We start from the raw sequence: 18,273 nt of genomic DNA, 5'->3' as shown, positions 1-18,273 counted from the left end.
GTTAGCACATGTTAGATTAGTTCAGGTCAGTACAGGTCAGGTTATTTTAGGTTATATCAGGTTTGTTTTGGTTAGCACATGTTAGATTAGTTCAGGTCAGTACAGGTCAGGTTATTTTAGGTTATATCAGGTTTGTTTTGGTTAGCACATGTTAGATTAGTTCAGGTCAGTACAGGTCAGGTTATTTTAGGTTATATCAGGTTTGGTTTGGTTAGCACATGTTAGATTAGTTCAGGTCAGTACAGGTTAGTTTTAGTTTAGTTAGCACATGTTAGATTAGTTCAGGTCAGTACAATTTTGGTTTAGTTTAGTTAGCACATGTTAGATTAGTTCAGGTCAGTACAGTTTTGGTTTAGTTTAGTTAGCACATGTTAGATTAGTTCAGGTCAGTACAGGTCAGGTTATTTTAGGTTATATCAGGTTTGGTTTGGTTAGCACATGTTAGATTAGTTTCCGGTCAGTACAGGTCAGGTTACCTTTAAGTATATAAAACAACAACAACAAAGACTTTGGTCTAAATTCGCACTTTATTCCTAACACTTACAGGTTTGTTTTGTCCCCGTTTCCCTGGCCCCCAAAACAACAGGCACACAGATAGCGATGAGTTAAGGGACAGTAGAGAACAGTTTCAAACCCAAACGTTTTCAACAGAATCAACTTAGACAGAGAGAGCCTCGAGGTCAAAAAACAGCATATTCATGTAGGCATACTTCAAAACAGAAATGACCCAAAAACAACAGATACTAAAGCTTACAGAGCAGTGTTTGCTTCATTACTTATGTCCACCACCATCGTTATCATTAGGCTATGTAAAAGAACACTTTCGGGGCCATCGTAAAAATGTGGGAGTCATACAATGCGGATAAAATAAAACATAATAATCAAGGTGAGAAGATACAGTGGAACTCTTTGGTTTTCACTATTGAGGTTCTTTTTTCTTTAGCAGTAAAATTTATCTTTGCTGTCCTCTTAACCTTTGGATTTAAGCTGCATTGTAGAAAAAATAGAAATGATAAGTCGTCTTTTTTCTTTTAAATTTCTAGTAAATAAATTAAAAAACAATATGGGGCAAACAATAACGACTGAAGGTATTCTCTCTTTTTTTTGTTTCCCTCCTACTCTCTGTTGTAAGGTTTTACATTTTGTGTTCTCGAAGCCAAAAAAAGGATTTTATGTCTTAATGGTGACTTGGAAAGGTTGAGCAGAGAAGTAAAATTAACATTCACAGCCACAGTAGAACTACAGTTAAAAAAAAACAAAAAACAAAAAAACTTTCAAGGCCTGAAGTGCTTTTATAATCTGACAGTATTTTAATACTAATGTCAGGCGCTGGATATCCTTTATTTCATCAGTTACAGTCCCTAATGAGGATCCTGAATGTTTATATACACATGAAACCACCGTGAGAGTGTGTGTGTGTGTGTGTCTGTCTAGAGTGTGTGTCGTGTTGTGTTTCACTGTGGTAGTGTTAACTTTGGTATCATTCTCTGTCCACCACAGACGAATCTGACTTCACACACACGTAACGTCAGAGCTGCACTGCTGTCAGAGCCAAAATAACCCACAACTCTGTAGAATATAAGTGGCTATTTTTCTTAAGTTTGACATCCATGCATGTTTTTTTTTTAGTTTAAAACCCCCCACAAAAACCTGGGTTTTAAACAGTTTCCTCTGACAGCAGTGATGAATAAACACACACCCTCGTCTCTACAACACCGTCCTGAACTCCAAACAGCAAACAGGAGAAGACGCGGTGGTGTATTCTTTAGGTTTAAGCCGGTAAGAAAGACTAGTTTGTGAAAATCTTTGTTTTTCCATCGTTAAACTAACTTGCTAGGGCCAGTTTTACACCCCCCACTCCTGAGTTCAAACATGTCACATCATCTTTTTTTTATTTTTATTTTTTTTATTATTTTTAAATCATTAAAGCTTGAATATCTATTTGGTTTTTTATCAGTTAGTATCAGAGGTATGAGTTAAAAGCCTCGTCCTGAAGTGGAACAGAGGGAATAAGAAAGCTTTTTAGAGAGCAGAGGAGGTGACGTGAGGACGTTCACGCACAAATGTTGCTTTGTAAACTAAAGCACGGGGGGGAAAGAAGAATCACTTTAACCACTTACCAGTTTGAGCGTGTGAAACTGAACAGGGTTAGACAGCTAATATTTCAGTCAGTTAAGTTTACTTTCAGGTGACACATGCTACATAAATGTCCTGAGGCTATGAATATAATCCACCTGTACGGGGCTGCAGCAGCAGCTAAATAAATGTGCTAATATGTGTCATTAAGTTATTTCTTACTGCTTTTCCATTTTTTTAGGTAGTTTTAGACATGAAATATTTTCATAATATGCCAATTTGCTCTGTACTGGCACCAAAATTACAGTGGTAGCCTATGACATCACAGTGAGACTGTAAAAACAAGTGAAAACAAATGCTTTTAAAAGGCTATATGTATATCTGTTGTAATTAGTTGTATTCACGCAGTTTAAAAAGAAATCTGGTTGAACGTTAACGCCACTTAGCTAGTCGTGTTTAGCTAGTCGTTAGCATGACATAACATAAAGTAAAGCAACATTAAGAGCGTATTCTTTAAATTCCAATTAAACTGTCAGTTAGCAGGTGGAAATATTAACAGCTAACCTCCATGTGAAAGATATTGTGTGGTTCAGTGTGTTTTAATTTAACAATGTTTAAATGAGTAATTTAGTCGACACTAAACTGACATGCCTAGCTAACTTTGTGCTAATGAAGAGCTAGCCAGTTCAACTAGCACCTTGGGAAATCCCTGCTACAAAATAAAAACCTGTGGAAAAGTAAACGCCATTGACCGAATATTGTAAATCCTTAGAACATTCTCCAAATTCTGTGTGTTCCCCCCCCCCCCACAGAGTTAATTTACAAGCAACATTTTTCCCCCGTCACAGTTTCCCTGCCAGGACTCTGCTTACAACAGTCTTATGGTTTGGTTTTGCTTTGAAAACATTCGTTTGGCGTCTTCTCTTCTCGTCTCGATCTCAAGAACACCCCTCTCTGCGGACACAAGCCTCACAACAACCCCCCTCCCCCCCTGAAAAAACTATTACAAAGAAAGACTTAAATAGAATCATCCAATAAATACATAAATAAGGGATCAATAAATAAAACAAACAACATGAGGGACAAAGAAGTTCATAAAATACAAACGGACCCACTTTTTTTCCCCATCCCCCGAAAAAGCACACACACCTCCCGTATACAATAAATACAAATACCTTTTTTTTTTTTTTTTTTAACCAACAAAGAGCCTGTGAGAGATAAAAGAGTTTAAAGCTTTTGGTTCTTAAATCAAGTCACCGTCTTCGGTCGTTATCATCATCATCATCATCGAGGATAATAGTCCCAGCCTCTTTATACATCAGCAACATGTAAGAGCAGTTTAACATACTGTATATTATTTTCCCCTACAAAAAACCTATCAGAACTAATGGATACATTCCCTCTAAAAGTTTACGTTAACAGGCTTTAATCCGTCTCAGACCTGATCTGCTCCCCCCTCCCCATATCATCTTCATCACTGGTTGCCTTCAGCACCTGTGTCCGTGTATATTGCAGTGTAATCCTGTCTGGTTTCCACCTGGGCCTGTTTTTTCCCCTCACATCAGTGTTTGTCACATAAGCCACTTTGAAACTTGTTTTAAAACTTGTTTTAAAGTGGTTTGGTCTGTGGAAGTGAGTTTGTACCACAGCAAACATGATTTGCTGGTGATCAGCTGTTAAATAATAGTTATATTTTAAATTAACTGTGCAGCTACTGGTTTTTATTTCTTTCTGAACATATTTACTGTGAGGATATCAACTTGGAACTTGCCTTACAAATCCCATGGATGTTGATTTCTTTTTAAAGTTTTTTGACCAGTAAATAAGATTTATTTTCCTGTCTGTTTATATTGTGCACATGCATAATGGTGAACATCCAGTGCATGGAGGCCATTAATTGGCAGAGAAAAAGAGTAAATTAGTCAATAGTCGTCAGTACTGCACTGTTTAGAATGAAACACACATTAGAAATGCTTATTTGCTCGTACTCCTTTGAGGAACTAATTTCATATGTAATGTGTTGTCAGATAATATTTAGCTGTAGATTTTGTTTCTGACATTTCTTCAGTAAATTTGTGATAACTGTGTTAAAAACAGGTCCAGGCTGAAAATGACCAGCGTTTATATCTGAACTGTGTAAAAAAAAAACAAGCAGATCGACTGACAGAGTGTGTCATTTTGTTATGGTTTGGTTTGTTATTTGGTTTGTAAGAATTATCTTTACACTGACACAATCACACGCTCTGATACATATACGGTATGTAAACATACACACACACATTCACACACACTCACACACACTCCTACATCTTTGTGCATTGGTTTGGTTGTTCTATTTGGTCATACGGTCTAAAAGGTTTTGGTTTTGGTTTTCAGTTTTGGCTTTTTCACACAACACTCTGGATTATTATTATTTTTAAATCTTGGAAGCTACATTTTCACATTTATGTCCGAACTTAACTGAAGTGGAATAAAAACCCAGAGCACAACCGAAGAGACAAGAAGATATGAAAATAGGCAACCCGTTACCCCGGCCCCCGCCACCCGCCTCCCTCTTTCCCGCCCGCCGCTTAATAAGTAGAAAGCAATGAGACAAATCCATACATCGTTAACAGACACACTATGGAAAGCAAAAACAAAAATATATATACTCTCAAAGTCAGTTTTCGTTGAGGTTATTCCATATTTTTATCCATCCAGGTAAAAGAAAGAAAAGAAAGTGAGAACAAAGCCGAGGTGGGCGGCAGAGGGAGGGAGGGAACGATTTCTGTCTGTCGATACGAGAACGGCAATCACAGTTAAAGACAAACGGACAGACACGGCCTTACTCCCTCCTCTTCTCCCCTTCTTTGTTTGTATTTGGTTTAGTTACAGTTCAGTCACTCATACATAGCAGTAGTAGTAGCTTTTGGTTTTTGGGTTACTTTTTGGTTTTTACCTCCTCCTGCTCCTCCTCCTTTTTTTTTCTTCTTCTTTCTTTCCCCTGCAGCTTTTTAAACCTTTGGTTCCTCTGCTCCTGACCACTTCTCCTTCTCCTCTTCTTCTTCTTCTACCATTTTGGCCCTTTCATGTGATCTTTGGAGACAAAGGATGGGGGCAGATGGGAGGGAGGGATGGAGGGCAGGGGTTTGGGGGCAGTAAGGGGAACGCCAGTGCTTCACCTCTTTCTTTTGTTCTTTTTTTTGGTTTGGAGTCTTTCTTATGCCTGTAGTGTGTGTGTGTGTGAGTGTGTGTGTGTATATATGTGTGTATTTCCTTCTCCCTTTGACACTGCTGAGGTTTTGTCTGGACACTCGTCTCCCGGGCAAATCCAGAGACAACGCTGCCAGAGGCGATGCTTTGGTATCCAAGAGTGACTGTCTGGTGGTAGATGAGCGGTCTGGAAAATGACATGACAATGGTATGGGGTGATAATAAATAAAAGAAAGGCAAATAATACTGAAAAGCCCCCACATCTGTGTGTGTGCGGGGTGTTTTTCCTCTTTGTCGACAGTATAAATACTGTGCAAGTGTTAAGAAATTAAAAAAATGGTGGTGAAATACAAAAACAGCTTCACACAAAACTAATTTGACCAGTTTTAACTTAAAAAATACGATCAAAATCAGATTTTTCCCACGTGTATAGTTGATTTTAACCTGTGTATGTGCCGGACGAGTGGATTCTGCCACATAATTTGAATGAATGAATACCACAGATCTGAGGCATACATGGTAAAGCTTTGTAAAGTTATATTTATACGACAAGTACGTGAGGATCGGCATCTTAACCTGACATTATATTGATTATAGTGGTAAACTCCACCCGTCTGCTACTCCAGGCTGAATAAAGCGAACACAGTGTTGTCATGACAGGTAGGCTTATGGTGGTAAAGCTGTTTAGAGAGAGGTAGGTATTTACCCTGCATGTGTGATCAGCTGTGAAACACTAAACTATTTGCTAAAAGAAAATAAGACAAAAAAACAAAAAAGAAATCCTGAGTGAAATGGAGAATGTTTGGCATGACGTAGTATGAAGTGGTGAACTGACCCTGGACAGATCAGAATGTAAAAGTCTTTTTGAACTAAAGCTTTTCTCTCCGTTTATTGTTTTTTTTTTGTCTTTTTTTGGTTTTCAGTTTTTGGTATTTGGAGATTTTGGTTTTCATCTTTGTAGGTGTGTGTTTCTCCTCGAGCATCTTTTCTTTCTTTCTCTTTAAAAATTTGGTTGCAGCCAACTTCCTGACCCTCTGCGCTTGTTAAACAAGTCTTTTCCTTTTCTGTTTTTTTTTTTGCCTCCCATCTTGCACACACAGTTCCAGGTCTCATCCCTGCCCTCATCCGAGTTTTTTTTTTATTCTTCTTCTCCAGCCGTAAAAAGGCGTGGTGTTCGTTTCCTCCTGATGCCAAAAAAAAACAAAACAAAAAAACACAACACTCCTCAGTGCCACGTCTCCAGCTGTAGATCATTATTTGGTTTCAGATTTCTCCCCTCCATTCTGCAGTTCTCTCTATTCTCTCCATCCTCTCTCTCTCTCGTTGCTCCCCGCGTTCATCTGTGTATATTTTTGGCTTCGGAGGACGTCAGCGGGGAGAGAGAGAGGAAATCACAGATGGATCAGACAGAGAGATGGCTTTGGTTGAAAGGCGAGTTTGTAAATTTAGATTTTTAAAGCTCCTTTAACGCCCTCTTTGCTCCTCCCTGTCCTCCTCTTCTGATAGGATACTTTGGCTGTCAGTCAGGAATCACTCGGCCATGGCTCCACCCAGTGGCGGCGGCGAGGCTTCGCTGAAGGAACAGAAAGAGGCGGGACTCGAACACGGAGACTCCTCGGGGCAAGAGGTCGGGCTCATGAGGTCAACGCTGGCACCGGCGGGCGGAGACTGGGAGAAGGAGAGCCTGGTGCCGCCAAGACCACCGCTGCTGCTGCTGACCAGTCCCATGGTGGCCGTGGAGGCGGTTGCCATGGAGCCGGTCACCATGGGGAGGAGAGTGGGGCGGTTGAGGAAGAGGGAAGGGCGGAGGGAGGCGGCGACAGCAGGACCGCCATGTCCACCCAGAAGCATGTGACCTGCTCCTGCCTCCAGGCTGGAGAGGGACAGCTGATGACCGCTGCTGGCTGCCAGAGCTGAAAGGAAGGAAGGAAGGAAGGAAGGAAGGACACCGGGAGAGAGTGAGAGAAGGAAGATTAAGAGACAGAGAAGACAAGGCCAAGAGGAAGTGAGGAGGCCGAGGGGGAAGAGGAAAGACAAAAAAGAGATGATGTAGAAAAAGTGACAAAGTGGAGAGGATGAAAAGAAAGAGGCACAAAAAAAGGAAGACAAAGCAGAGGACACAAAAATAACAAGGACAAGAGTGACAAAGAGAAAGAAGGAAGAGTAAAAACAAAGAGAAAGATGGAGAGAATGATTAATGGAGGCAGGAGGATGAAAAGGAAGGAACATTTGAATAAAAGAAGGGAGAGGAGGAAAAGAGGAAGACAGGTCAGTGAAGGAGTCATCGCTTACAGAGGAGACATTTAAAACCTGGACGATGAAGATGAAGATGTTTAAACATACTTTTGTTAGAACCAGTTTGGAAATATTTAAAGGTTTGTTTCATCAAAATCTCATCAAAACAAGTGAGTTTTCATATGACTAAGAGATATTTTCTGCATAAAAAGATGATGAAACATATTTAAGCTGATGGTGAATACGTGATGAGTGATAAAAAGAATGAAAATGGAGATTATTTCCCACAAACACGCAATTAGTGTAGTGCTGTGCAGTTTGAAATAATCGTGATTTATATTTTGACCCAAATATTTGAGCAGCCCTAGTTATAAAACTGTGCTGTGCTAATAAATATAGCTTTCTTTCTTTAAAAACAAAACTTAAAAAAATCCATTATCTGTTGCTCTAATTAATCCTAACATTAAACTGTGAGGTGACAAACACAGCAGAATAATCTGCTGACCTTCAGAGTAAAAGCAAACTCTTGAAACATCCACAGCGCGTGTGGCTCCCGGCGGGAATCAAACCAGAAATCCTTTTCTGGTCAAACACTTCATTTAAACCGTCTCTATCCTCCCCTCTTTTCACTCGGCCTCCTCTTTCTTCCGATAACTCCATCAGCGTCGGCGCTGCCAGAGCTGCACTTTCCATAACACGCTGTATCCTTCTCATCAACACGCGGCCTGGAGGAGGGTCAGTGCTGCACTGTGCTGCTACGGGCAGACGGAGCACATGACGGATTCAAAGCCCGGCTTGTTAGTGATGCTTAATTGATTCGGCAGCAGATCGTCTCTTTCAGAAAGGAAGAGGAGACGAGATATTTAGCCAACAGGCCTGTAAATATACTGAGGAGTAAGAGGAGGATTGTGCCTGTTCAACGGTTTACTATAAGCTGACCTGACGGCCTCCTAATCTTTGCCATGAGGGCGCTCTCTTGTCACGTTGTGATAATGGCAGGCTATTGTATGGGAATCCAATTGAATCTTTCATGATACAAAGTGATTCAAAAAGTTTGTGCTGAGGAGGAGAAGAAGGAGAAGAAGGAGGAGTGAGCAACGAGGCCTCGCTGTTGGCTGAAGCTTTGCCAGGAAATTCATTTTGGTTTCAGAATGAATGAAGGGTGAAATGGGAAGTGGAAGTCTTTAGAAATGGAGACTCATGAGGAAGATGCCGAGCCGCAGGGGAACGGTCAGCACACACACCAACACATACATGCACTAATGCACGCACGCGCACACACACACACACACACCTTGCATTGTAGCCAGGGGATTGCTGCCAATGAGAGCCTGGTTCATCCCTGTGCTTACTCCCATCATTGTGTTCCTGAAATGTGGATGGATCGCAGATTCACATACACACACACACACGCGAGAACAATCACACATGCAGAGAAAAAGAAGACACATTAAACTGATATAAAGTGAACACATCCCACTGTTTCTGGATGTCATGGTGTCATTTACAGCAGTGTTTCATCCATTCATATTATTAATCTGCCTCTGGTCTTTTAATGAACAGAAACAATCTGACATTATTTGTTTGCTGCGTCCTTTCGTCTGAAAGCTGATCAGGGAGCATTTGTGTGTATACAGCAGCAGCAGCAGCAGCAACAGTGCAGGGGTGGGTGGAGACATGAGGAACTTTTCGTGGCCTCTTGTTTGTATTTTCAGTCAAAGTACAACCTGTCTGCAGGGCAGGAATATGTCCGGGCGACACTAGATATAAAGACTGCTATAGTGAGGAAACACAGAGGGAGCCGTGTGGAGCAGATACTTTGTGAGTAAAACAAAGACCATTTTACACATTATCATGTTTTCCTGAATTTGTAGCCACATTTGAATAAAGCATCTTTAAACACAGACTCTGGTGTTTGGAGATGTATTGCAGGTTGCAAGCATCACATATTTGTTCAGTACTTTCAGTACTTTATTTCTAGGCCACATGCCACCGTTTGCACATATTTCAAATTGTTTGTTTGTGTTTGGCTCGTAAAAAGATGCAGAATTGCAGCCAAACTGGTGCAACAACAGTGTGACATTCCTCAACGTCTGGCTAACATGCAACTACATACAAGAGAAATTATGAAAAATAATTTCCAAACAAAAATGTAGATGTAATTAAGTCTATTTCAACGCTCTTCTTCAATGAAAGAAGATGTTTTTTTGTCTTTTCCTTTGAAGGTTTTGCTGTTGTCATCACTTACCCAGTGTTGAGCCCGTGGACCCCGAGGCTGGCAGGGGCGGGGCTGGCTGTGCTATGAGGAGGCGGGGTCACAGAAGAAGAGGTGGAGCCGACTGCAGCCGAGCTGACAGGTGTCATGGGGCACGATGCTGTGGGTGATGAGCTGGCAGCTGAGATGAAGAGAAGAATCGTTAGGATACTGAGCAGGAAATTCACCTTTTTTCCCTCTCTGTGAAATATGTTGTGGGGGCAAAATTAAACCAAAAAAACCTTTTAAATACCACTTAGAAAGTAAATTTAATGCCAACTGCCCCCCTATTTATGAAGTAATGTAGTATGACAGACCAATATTTGAGTTCTTAAATACATATTAAACATAATCAATTTTCAAAACACTTCCTATAATCTGTAACACGTATCTAATCTGTCATCCTATAACACGTTTGTGAGATTACAGGATGGTGTGTTGTGGGTATTACAGATGCCTAACAAGGTGCCATTAAAAACCACCTTCCTGCAAATTTCACAAACAATTTTATATTTTTCTGATACTGAGGCTGAGTTATTAACAGGGATGAAGCTCTTTATATATTTCACTGCCAGAAGTTGCATTCAATGTCACCCCCTGAGTGAGCATCTCCGAGAGACACAACACATTATTGAAAGAAAATTAATCACGGTTAACACGTTCATCTCTGTCGAGTGTCTTCTTTGACTCCACTCAACTCCAGTCTCGTAAGAGGAGTTTGGAAAATATTAGCCTCGGCTCAGCGGGCCAATAAATTTCCAGCTGTGTTTGTTACCTGTCAGGTCGTCTGTCATATCTGTGAACCCTGAGATCGCTCTCACCGTCGTCCACGTCTATAAATCACGAGCACCAGTCACGACACACATGGGTAAACAACTCAAGATGGGACCAGTTCCATGTTGTCGTTCGGTGAACCATTATCGTTTCCTATTTCAGTTTTTCCCTCTCACAGAAATCGTTTTCTTGCCACTGCATCAAAACTCCCAAACAAAAAAGGGAGACGCTACAGAAAAAACCAACTGCCTCCAAATAATGTCAGCAGCGGTTTAATCTTCTCTGCGAGCGACCTTTGGGCTCCGAAAACACGATTGCTCTGGACTTTAATAATTCATTGACGAGGCTCAACACAGCCACAAACAGTAATTACAGCTCACCTGTTGTGCTGAGGCTGGTGGTGACCTGGGACAGACCCTGACTCGATATCTGGGAAGAGACGAGTGAGGGGAAAGAAATTAGGAAACAAATATTGGAGCAGCCTCTGAAATTACACCAAAACAGAAAGTGGGATGATGGTGGATGGGCTGTACCATGTGCGGGCTGTAGCAGGAGGTTTTGTGCGTCACAATGGGTGAAGTCTGGCTGGGCAGAGGAGGGGTGGTGCTGCAGGAGGGGTTGATGCGTTTCTCTTTCTGCCGGCGGTTGCAGAACCAAACGCGGATCACCTCCTTCTCCATGTTGAGCTGCTCCGCCATCAGAAGGATCTCTTCAGAGGTAGGCTTCTGGTTCTGAGAGGGGGGAGACACCAGAGAGAAGAGCGAGCAAACAGTTATTGTCATCACACAAAAAAAGACTACACATAAATGTCCTTTATTGGCAGAAATGACAGTGTGTATTATCATATATTATTCTATGGCAGCCTGAAAGCTTTTTCAGTTCCTAGTGAAATCACTGCAGATTTTAACAAATAGACTTGTCTGCTCACCCCTTCATTTCCTAAGCTGATAGGAAACTACGGTGGCCTTCACATACCACAAAGGTTATATTTCGTACAAGGCTTCCCCTTCTAATGCAAAACATTCACTCTGGCTTTTGTCCATTTGTCTATTTGTGCTGGTAAAGAAACACGGCGGCGTAAGATGGTGGCTATTAAAGTGAATATACACTGAAGCAAATGTACTTCGATCAGCTGATAAACCTTTCTAAATGATTGTTAGTTTTTGTGTCATCCTGCTCACAAACACACAGAGGCAAGCTGGCAAACAAAACCTCCTGAGTGAAGATAACTTTGTACTGAAGTGTAAGATTGAGTTCTGTGGTTGGTTGGTAGTTGAGTCTCTCACCGTGCTGAAGTTGCGCTCCAGGGCCACTCGCACGTTGGTCTCGATGCTGGTGCGTTTCTTCCTGCGTCGGCCGGGCAAACCCTCCAGTCCGTGTAGAGGGGAGGAGATGGAGGAGGGACTGGGCAGCATGCTGTCCACTGCCATAGTTTCTTTCACAGAGAGAGAGAGACACACATGAGGACATGCAGGTGAGTGGCACAGAAGAAGCCTTCTTTTATGCTGCTCCATGGTCATCGAATAACCTTCACAACACGCTTTATGAATTTGTTTTTCCCATTGAGCATGAAACATTGATAAAAGAGTTGCTATCCCTTAGTATTACTAAGTAGGACTTAGTATTGTGTGTTTGTGGTCCTTTGTCCACTGCAAATCAGCTCTATTGATTATTTGCTGTATTGTATAGGAAACTGTATTGTGGAGGGTCGTCTTGACCCAGGTCTCCCTTGAAAAAGAGATTTTGATCGCAAGGGACTTCCTGCTTAAATATACAAGAAAAAATGAAATCGTTTTGATGGATGAAATAATAAATAAATGTCCTGTATTTCTTCAGGTATTCATTGTGGAGATTCATTTTAAAAGCATGTGAAAAACATCTGTAATTCTATTTTATTCACACCAAACATTTCTGAAATGTGGACAAAATAAACCAGATAATTTACAGTATTTACCTTGATATTTAAATAAAAACAACTCTACAGTACTTTCATTTCTAAGTGATTGTAATTTTGTTTTGTTTTTACACCATACATTTCTGAAATCTTGACAATATAAACCAGATCATTTAAAATATTTAACATTGAAATGGATTTTATTTTTGGATATTATTGACATTTAATGTGAAATGTGTTATATAAGAATTTTACTTAACATGGACAAAGGTATGCGTTCACCAGCTCTACTTTCATCACTCACCTGCGTCACTCAGCCACTTCTCCAGCAGAGGCTTCAGCTTGCACATGTTCTTAAAGCTCAGGTTGAGCGCTTCAAAGCGGGAGATGGTGGTCTGGCTGAAATCGTTGCCGTACAGTTTTCCCATAGCAACACCGACATCTCCCTGATAGAAGCACATAACAAGTGTCAGAGACACGCGGACACAAACACCAGTCTCTATAACTCTGTGAACCTTCCCTCTCTTACCTGTGTGAACCCCAGCTTGATGCGTCGCTGTTTGAAGGTGCGGGCAAACTGCTCCAGCTCCTCCAGGTCGCTGGGCTCTTCCCCCAGGTGCCCTCCAAGGCCTCCGGGGGTCAAGCCGGAGCTCAGCGAGGAGGCCATGGTGCTGCCAGATGCAGATGTGCCTCCCACAGATGTCACCACACCAACGCCGCTGCTGCCGGTCACAACCACAGAAGCACCGCCGCCGCTGCTGCTGTTGCTGCTTCTAGCCATCACAACATCACTGCTCTTCTCTCTCTGAGAGGTGACACATACATGTGAGCATGAAGAATTTGGTTATACGATGTACTGACTGTCACATAAACCCGAGGGGACTAGACTTACTGTCTAGTGGCTGTTTGACTCAGTTCACCAACAGTTTCAGTCTATGGTTTTGTTTTCTGGGCTCATTTACAACATGTCCGTTGACTTACTTAGAGTTTAGTGCTTTGTAAGGTCACTTTTAGTCACCTCCGACAACCAAATTGTGGCCAGTTTATCCTCAAACCCAAATGAACTTTAGTGCTAAATTTAAGAAGATTCTCTGGGTTTCCTACATTCACAAGAGAAAAAAGCCATTTGAAGTCTCAGTGAGTTGGATCTTTAGCCACCAGAATCTACATTTGTCATAGATTCCAAGTGAACGATTGTGTCAAATTTCAGTTTGAGTATCTCAAGATAAGCAATGAAAAAGACGGAAAAGTTTTTGGAGAGATCAAACTGACCTTGATTTTTATCCACCAGAATCTAAACAGTTCATACCTGAGTCCAAGTGAATGTTTGTGATTTTGACCACAATATAGAAAAATGTATTATGGCATTCATAAGATTACTAATTTACATGGAGATCACACTAACCTTGATCTTTGCCCACCAGAATAGTCCAAGTGAACGTTTGTACCAAATTTAAAAAGGATTCCCTGTTAAATATTAGATTTTAGGATACTAATTTCTTAATAGTTAATTTTCATCTCCCAAATTTGGAAGAATTCTTGAGATATCATGTTCATAAGAATGAGTCAGATGGATTACATAGGCATAAAAGTGTTGATAAAAAAAGTATTTTTTTCTAAATTCAAATGCACCGGTGAGTGAATACATATGAGGGAATCAGCTGAGAGAATCTTTTACATCTTTTATTCTAAACGGCAGGAAAAAAACAATCCCTTAATATTTGACTATAGCAGAGGCGTCAGAGCAGGAATGCAACCCCTGTGAGCTGCGGGAGCATCGGCTTAATTGACTGAACATGATGCATGATATCCGCCTCATTTACATTCACCCTCTGTGTGTGCATACAGACGCAACACCTGCCTCATGTTTGACACGACTTCCATTACAGTTTAATGAAAAAATCTATAACAGGCTGAACCTGTGTGAGGATGCATTCGTGGATTATGTTAGATAAAGGCCAAGGACACGAGGTGAGACGTTTGGCTGTGGATTCATAATCAAGGTTGAAGATCCTCATTGAACTCAGAAACTACATCAGGAAGCTAATAGTTTTTCTCTGCCTTTGCAGCATAGATGAAAAAGCAGTGCTGTCAAAATTAATTTCACACAGTTATTGCGTCATTAAACATTCTCTTACCTGTGCTTGGAGACTCAGGCGAGGTGGTGTTGTCAGAAGTCCTGCAGGGTTTTGCTGAGGTAGCTGGATCAGATTTGGTGTCGAAAGCAAACCTGTGAAAATAAAAACAACAACAAACCAATAAAAAAAAAAAAAACATATTAACCAAGCATTTTCTTGATAAAGCAATTATTGAGCGTTAACCCAAATAATGTTTATAATGTTTTAAAAGTGAGAGACAGAGGTGTGTTGTGCTTCCTCACCCTGCTGTTGCTGCTGTGCCTGTGCAGGCTGAGACAGGAGGAACTGGGCCGGAGACTGGAGAGCATGGCCAGGCATCAAAACCAGCTGCTGGAGCTGCAACAGCTGCTGGATGTCCTGTAAAAACACAATCAGAGTGAAAAAGTGAAAATTGTCACTTAATTATGACTACGCTGATGAACAGAAATGAGGGAAAAAGTCACATGTCAGACATGACACGTGACCCCCAAACCTGAAACTGGTCTTGCTCATCATACCTGTGCTGTGAGCTGGATTGGCTGTGACAGAGCCAGCTGTGGAGCCTGGACGGTTTGCTCCTGCTTGATTGGCTGCTGCTGCTGTGACTGCGACTGGTTCTGCTGCTGCTGGTTGGCTTGTTGCTGCGCGGCGGCATGCGCAGCATGAGCAGCGTGGGCCGCATTGGACTGCTGAACAGCGGCTGCCAGGAGCTGAGCCTGAGCCTGTTGGAGGAGCAGCTGCTGCTGGGCTGGGAGGAGAGCGGCAAGCTGGAGGAGGAAGAGGAGGAGGAGAAGAAATAAGGACAGAAATCAGAGAAGTGATGTAAAGTGGAAAGAAGATGGGTTAAGGGAAAGAATTACGACAGGACAAAATGTAAAGGAAGTGTAAAGAAAGCAGAGTGCAGGTGAATCTGTTAAAGTAGAGTATTAAAGCAAGCCAGAGCAAGACAAGCAAGAATTCCACCCACTTAAATAAGTGTGCAGCTGAGGTATTTCACTGTCACATGAACATAACACTGGACCATTTTACTGCAGGTTGTTATGCAATGTTGTTTGCCCTTAAGGGCAGCAGTGTACATACACTGAATATTTTTACTGTGAGTTACAACTTGACATGTGTCACGACATCACTGACGAACAGTCAAGGCTCATTGACACTGACACATATGCTCACTCTCACTGAAAACATAGCTTATGCCAGTGGTGAAATAAGGAAAAACTGATTTGTATTCACTAAACAAAAGGTTTGCCTCATAAAATCAATGCCTGCTTAAGTCTAAAATATCTTAGGAATATGTTTGCCCCATTATTTTACCACTAAACAGCCTTTTCCAGCTGGTAACTGGAATTTGTAAACCAGCTCACTCGCCTGCACCAAAGTCCATAGAGTTTTTAGCTCACAGACACACAGGAGCTGCTGGTCTACCGCTGCCTCCTTTGGTGAATTTGTGTCACTTACGTAAATATGAAAAAAGGATTTTAAACGGTGAAGTCACAAAATAAAACATTTTAAATACTGATGGAGGCAGCAGCAGTTCGAAAAACTCCTGTGTGCTGTGAGGTTAAATTGTTGATTTTCTCTATGGGATTTGGTGCAGGAGAGTGAGCGGTTTAGTCAAATCTAGCTCAATTCTGCATGTGTAGTTACTGTGTGTTCTTACCCCTGCCAGCTGACTGCCAGCCAGCATTAGCTGTGTATGATGGTGCTGCTGTTGTTGCTGCTGCTGCTGTTGTTGCTGTTGTAGTTGTTGCTGCTGCTGCTGCTGCTGCTGTTGTTGTTGCTGTTGTTGTTGTTGTTGTTGTTGTTGGGAGGGAATAGCAGGAGGAGGAACAGTGATGTGGGTCATCTCAGAGCTCTCCTCATGTTTTACCTGAAGAAGAAGAAAGTTTCTCTTAGCAAGAGTCACTTGTTTAAACTGCATCAATCCACACACACACACACAGTTCTCACGGTACAGCCTTCTGACAGTCTGATTTATGAGAGTGTTGTTTTGCTGGTGCTCCACCTCAGCCACAGCTTTTCTAATCAGGTGACTGATTTGTTGGAGGAGAGTACTGTGGCGTAAATCTGCGACAGAGTTTGTTTTCTCAATTATTATTTCAGAGTCCGAATGAGATAAATATTGGACGAAGTGAAGTCTCTGGGCACTGAAAGTGACGCCAACGTGGAAGTACTTAATACCTGCATTCTTTTGAATGACCATCAGGGGGTGACTTCACTGTTTGTATGTAAATTTGTGAGTAAATAAACAAACTTCTCACTTTATTTATAACATTAGTCAACACAAGTTATGTCTCAATCACTAGTTACAAGTCTTTGCAAATTATGGTCCCCATTTAGAGGGAACTAGATATGACCTTGACCCACCAATCTCAGCTTATACCACATTTCCACTGGTTTTTGACCAGTGCAAATGTGCTTTGATTAGTATAAGCAGGAACCAAAGACCTGAGTGAAAACACTCAATTCTTCTTCTTTTATTTTTCATTTCATTCATTTCTCTGGCAAATGTTAACTGATATTGTTATACACTTCTATTCAAATAGGGTTATTTTTGCAACCAGTACATTCGCCCCCTGGTGGCTATTCAGTACATTCCTACCTCTTGATTTACTTCTTTAGGCTTTTTTTTTTCTTTTTTTAAGTGAGAAGGCTCTCCTTCATGAGATGCTTTATGCCTTTGCCTGATGAAGGTCTTAGCAGTGAAACATTGCAGCAATAAATTTGTTGACGCACGCTGGACAGTGTCTCTTTGTCCTGTTGCCGCTGTCCTACACATCTGTCTCTGGAAATCGATGTGCAAAGTATCCTTTTGTTTTAATGTTGTGAATTTGACCTTCACTCTCCATCTCACTACTCTCTCACCCCCTGATTCAGTGTGAAACTGTTGCCGCTTGCTGCGATCGGAAGGACGGGTCAATCCTCCCCCTCGTCGCTTTCCTGTCGTCAAAAGCGTTCACAAGCCGCTGACCTCTGACCTGCAGCTGTCGTTACCTGCTTGCCGCTCCCGTCATTACCCATCCATCACCACTGTGCTGCATCTTTACGTCTGTCACTCACTGTCAGTGCGTTCACGTCCGTTTTCCTTTCTGTCTTTTCTGTCAAGGCTCAGGTGGGTGTGGATGAGGTCACCTGTCTCACCCACAGTCATAAACCACAGAGTGCGCACACGCAGCTGCACGCACATACACACTCACGTGTCTGTGGAACAGCGTCTCGCTCAGTGTGAGATCAGCTGACTCAACCGCAGCTTTGAAAACAACACTTTTATAACGTTATTATTCTGCCCTGGTATTTGTGAGCAGAAACAATGTGACATCATTTGTAGGCTGTGCTTTTTATCTGAAAACAGACCTGTCTGAGGGAGTGTTTGTGTCTATGCAGCAGCAGTGCAGGGGCAGGTGGAGACAAGAAGTGTTTATCCAGTCAAACTGCTGAAAGACCGGATTCACTTTGGCTGCTTAACAACTTAATTAATGCTGCTGTCTGAAGAGAAAACAGCAGTGTGTCTCAGATCTCAGTCGACACACAGACACACACACACACACACACAGTCTCACCTTGCTGCCAGCCGGTGTTGGAGAGAGGCTAAAGGGGCCGGTTTTCATTGGCTGGACCTGCAGAAAAAATATAACCAATAATCAATAAACAAACAAATAACACATGTTCAAAACATCAGCATCATCCTCTATTTACAGGTGTAGGTTAAAATCAAAATGCAGCAACAGACT

At 41.7% G+C, this 18,273-nt stretch overlaps 1 protein-coding gene across 5 annotated transcripts in view; it reads right to left on the bottom strand.

Moving 5' to 3' along the window:
• Positions 1-517: 517 nt before the first annotated feature.
• pou2f2a (POU class 2 homeobox 2a) overlaps positions 518-18,273 on the bottom strand; it is a 93,602-nt gene continuing 75,846 nt past the window's right edge. For 3 of the 5 annotated variants that reach the window (XM_058619359.1, XM_058619361.1, XM_058619360.1), the window contains 13 exons: positions 18,103-18,159; positions 16,203-16,412; positions 15,061-15,309; positions 14,806-14,920; positions 14,564-14,655; positions 12,955-13,230; positions 12,730-12,871; positions 11,818-11,966; positions 11,065-11,262; positions 10,912-10,960; positions 9,752-9,899; positions 8,798-8,871; positions 518-7,181 (listed from right to left, as the gene is read on the bottom strand). In XM_058619359.1, coding sequence (XP_058475342.1) covers positions 6,799-7,181; positions 8,798-8,871; positions 9,752-9,899; positions 10,912-10,960; positions 11,065-11,262; positions 11,818-11,966; positions 12,730-12,871; positions 12,955-13,230; positions 14,564-14,655; positions 14,806-14,920; positions 15,061-15,309; positions 16,203-16,412; positions 18,103-18,159 — 2,142 coding nt within the window. In that variant the 3' untranslated portion in view covers positions 518-6,798. Of the gene's footprint in view, positions 7,182-8,797; positions 8,872-9,747; positions 9,900-10,911; positions 10,961-11,064; positions 11,263-11,817; positions 11,967-12,729; positions 12,872-12,954; positions 13,231-14,563; positions 14,656-14,805; positions 14,921-15,060; positions 15,310-16,202; positions 16,413-18,102; positions 18,160-18,273 lie in introns of those variants that run through there. The other 2 variants (XM_058619362.1, XM_058619363.1) reach the window with 2 other exon arrangements.

Source organism: Solea solea, chromosome 20 (assembly GCF_958295425.1).
Source record: "Solea solea chromosome 20, fSolSol10.1, whole genome shotgun sequence".
NCBI classification, from domain to species: domain Eukaryota; kingdom Metazoa; phylum Chordata; class Actinopteri; order Pleuronectiformes; family Soleidae; genus Solea; species Solea solea.
The sequence above is the reverse complement of the archived record's forward strand: the minus strand, read 5'-3'. Positions and strand labels throughout refer to the sequence as shown.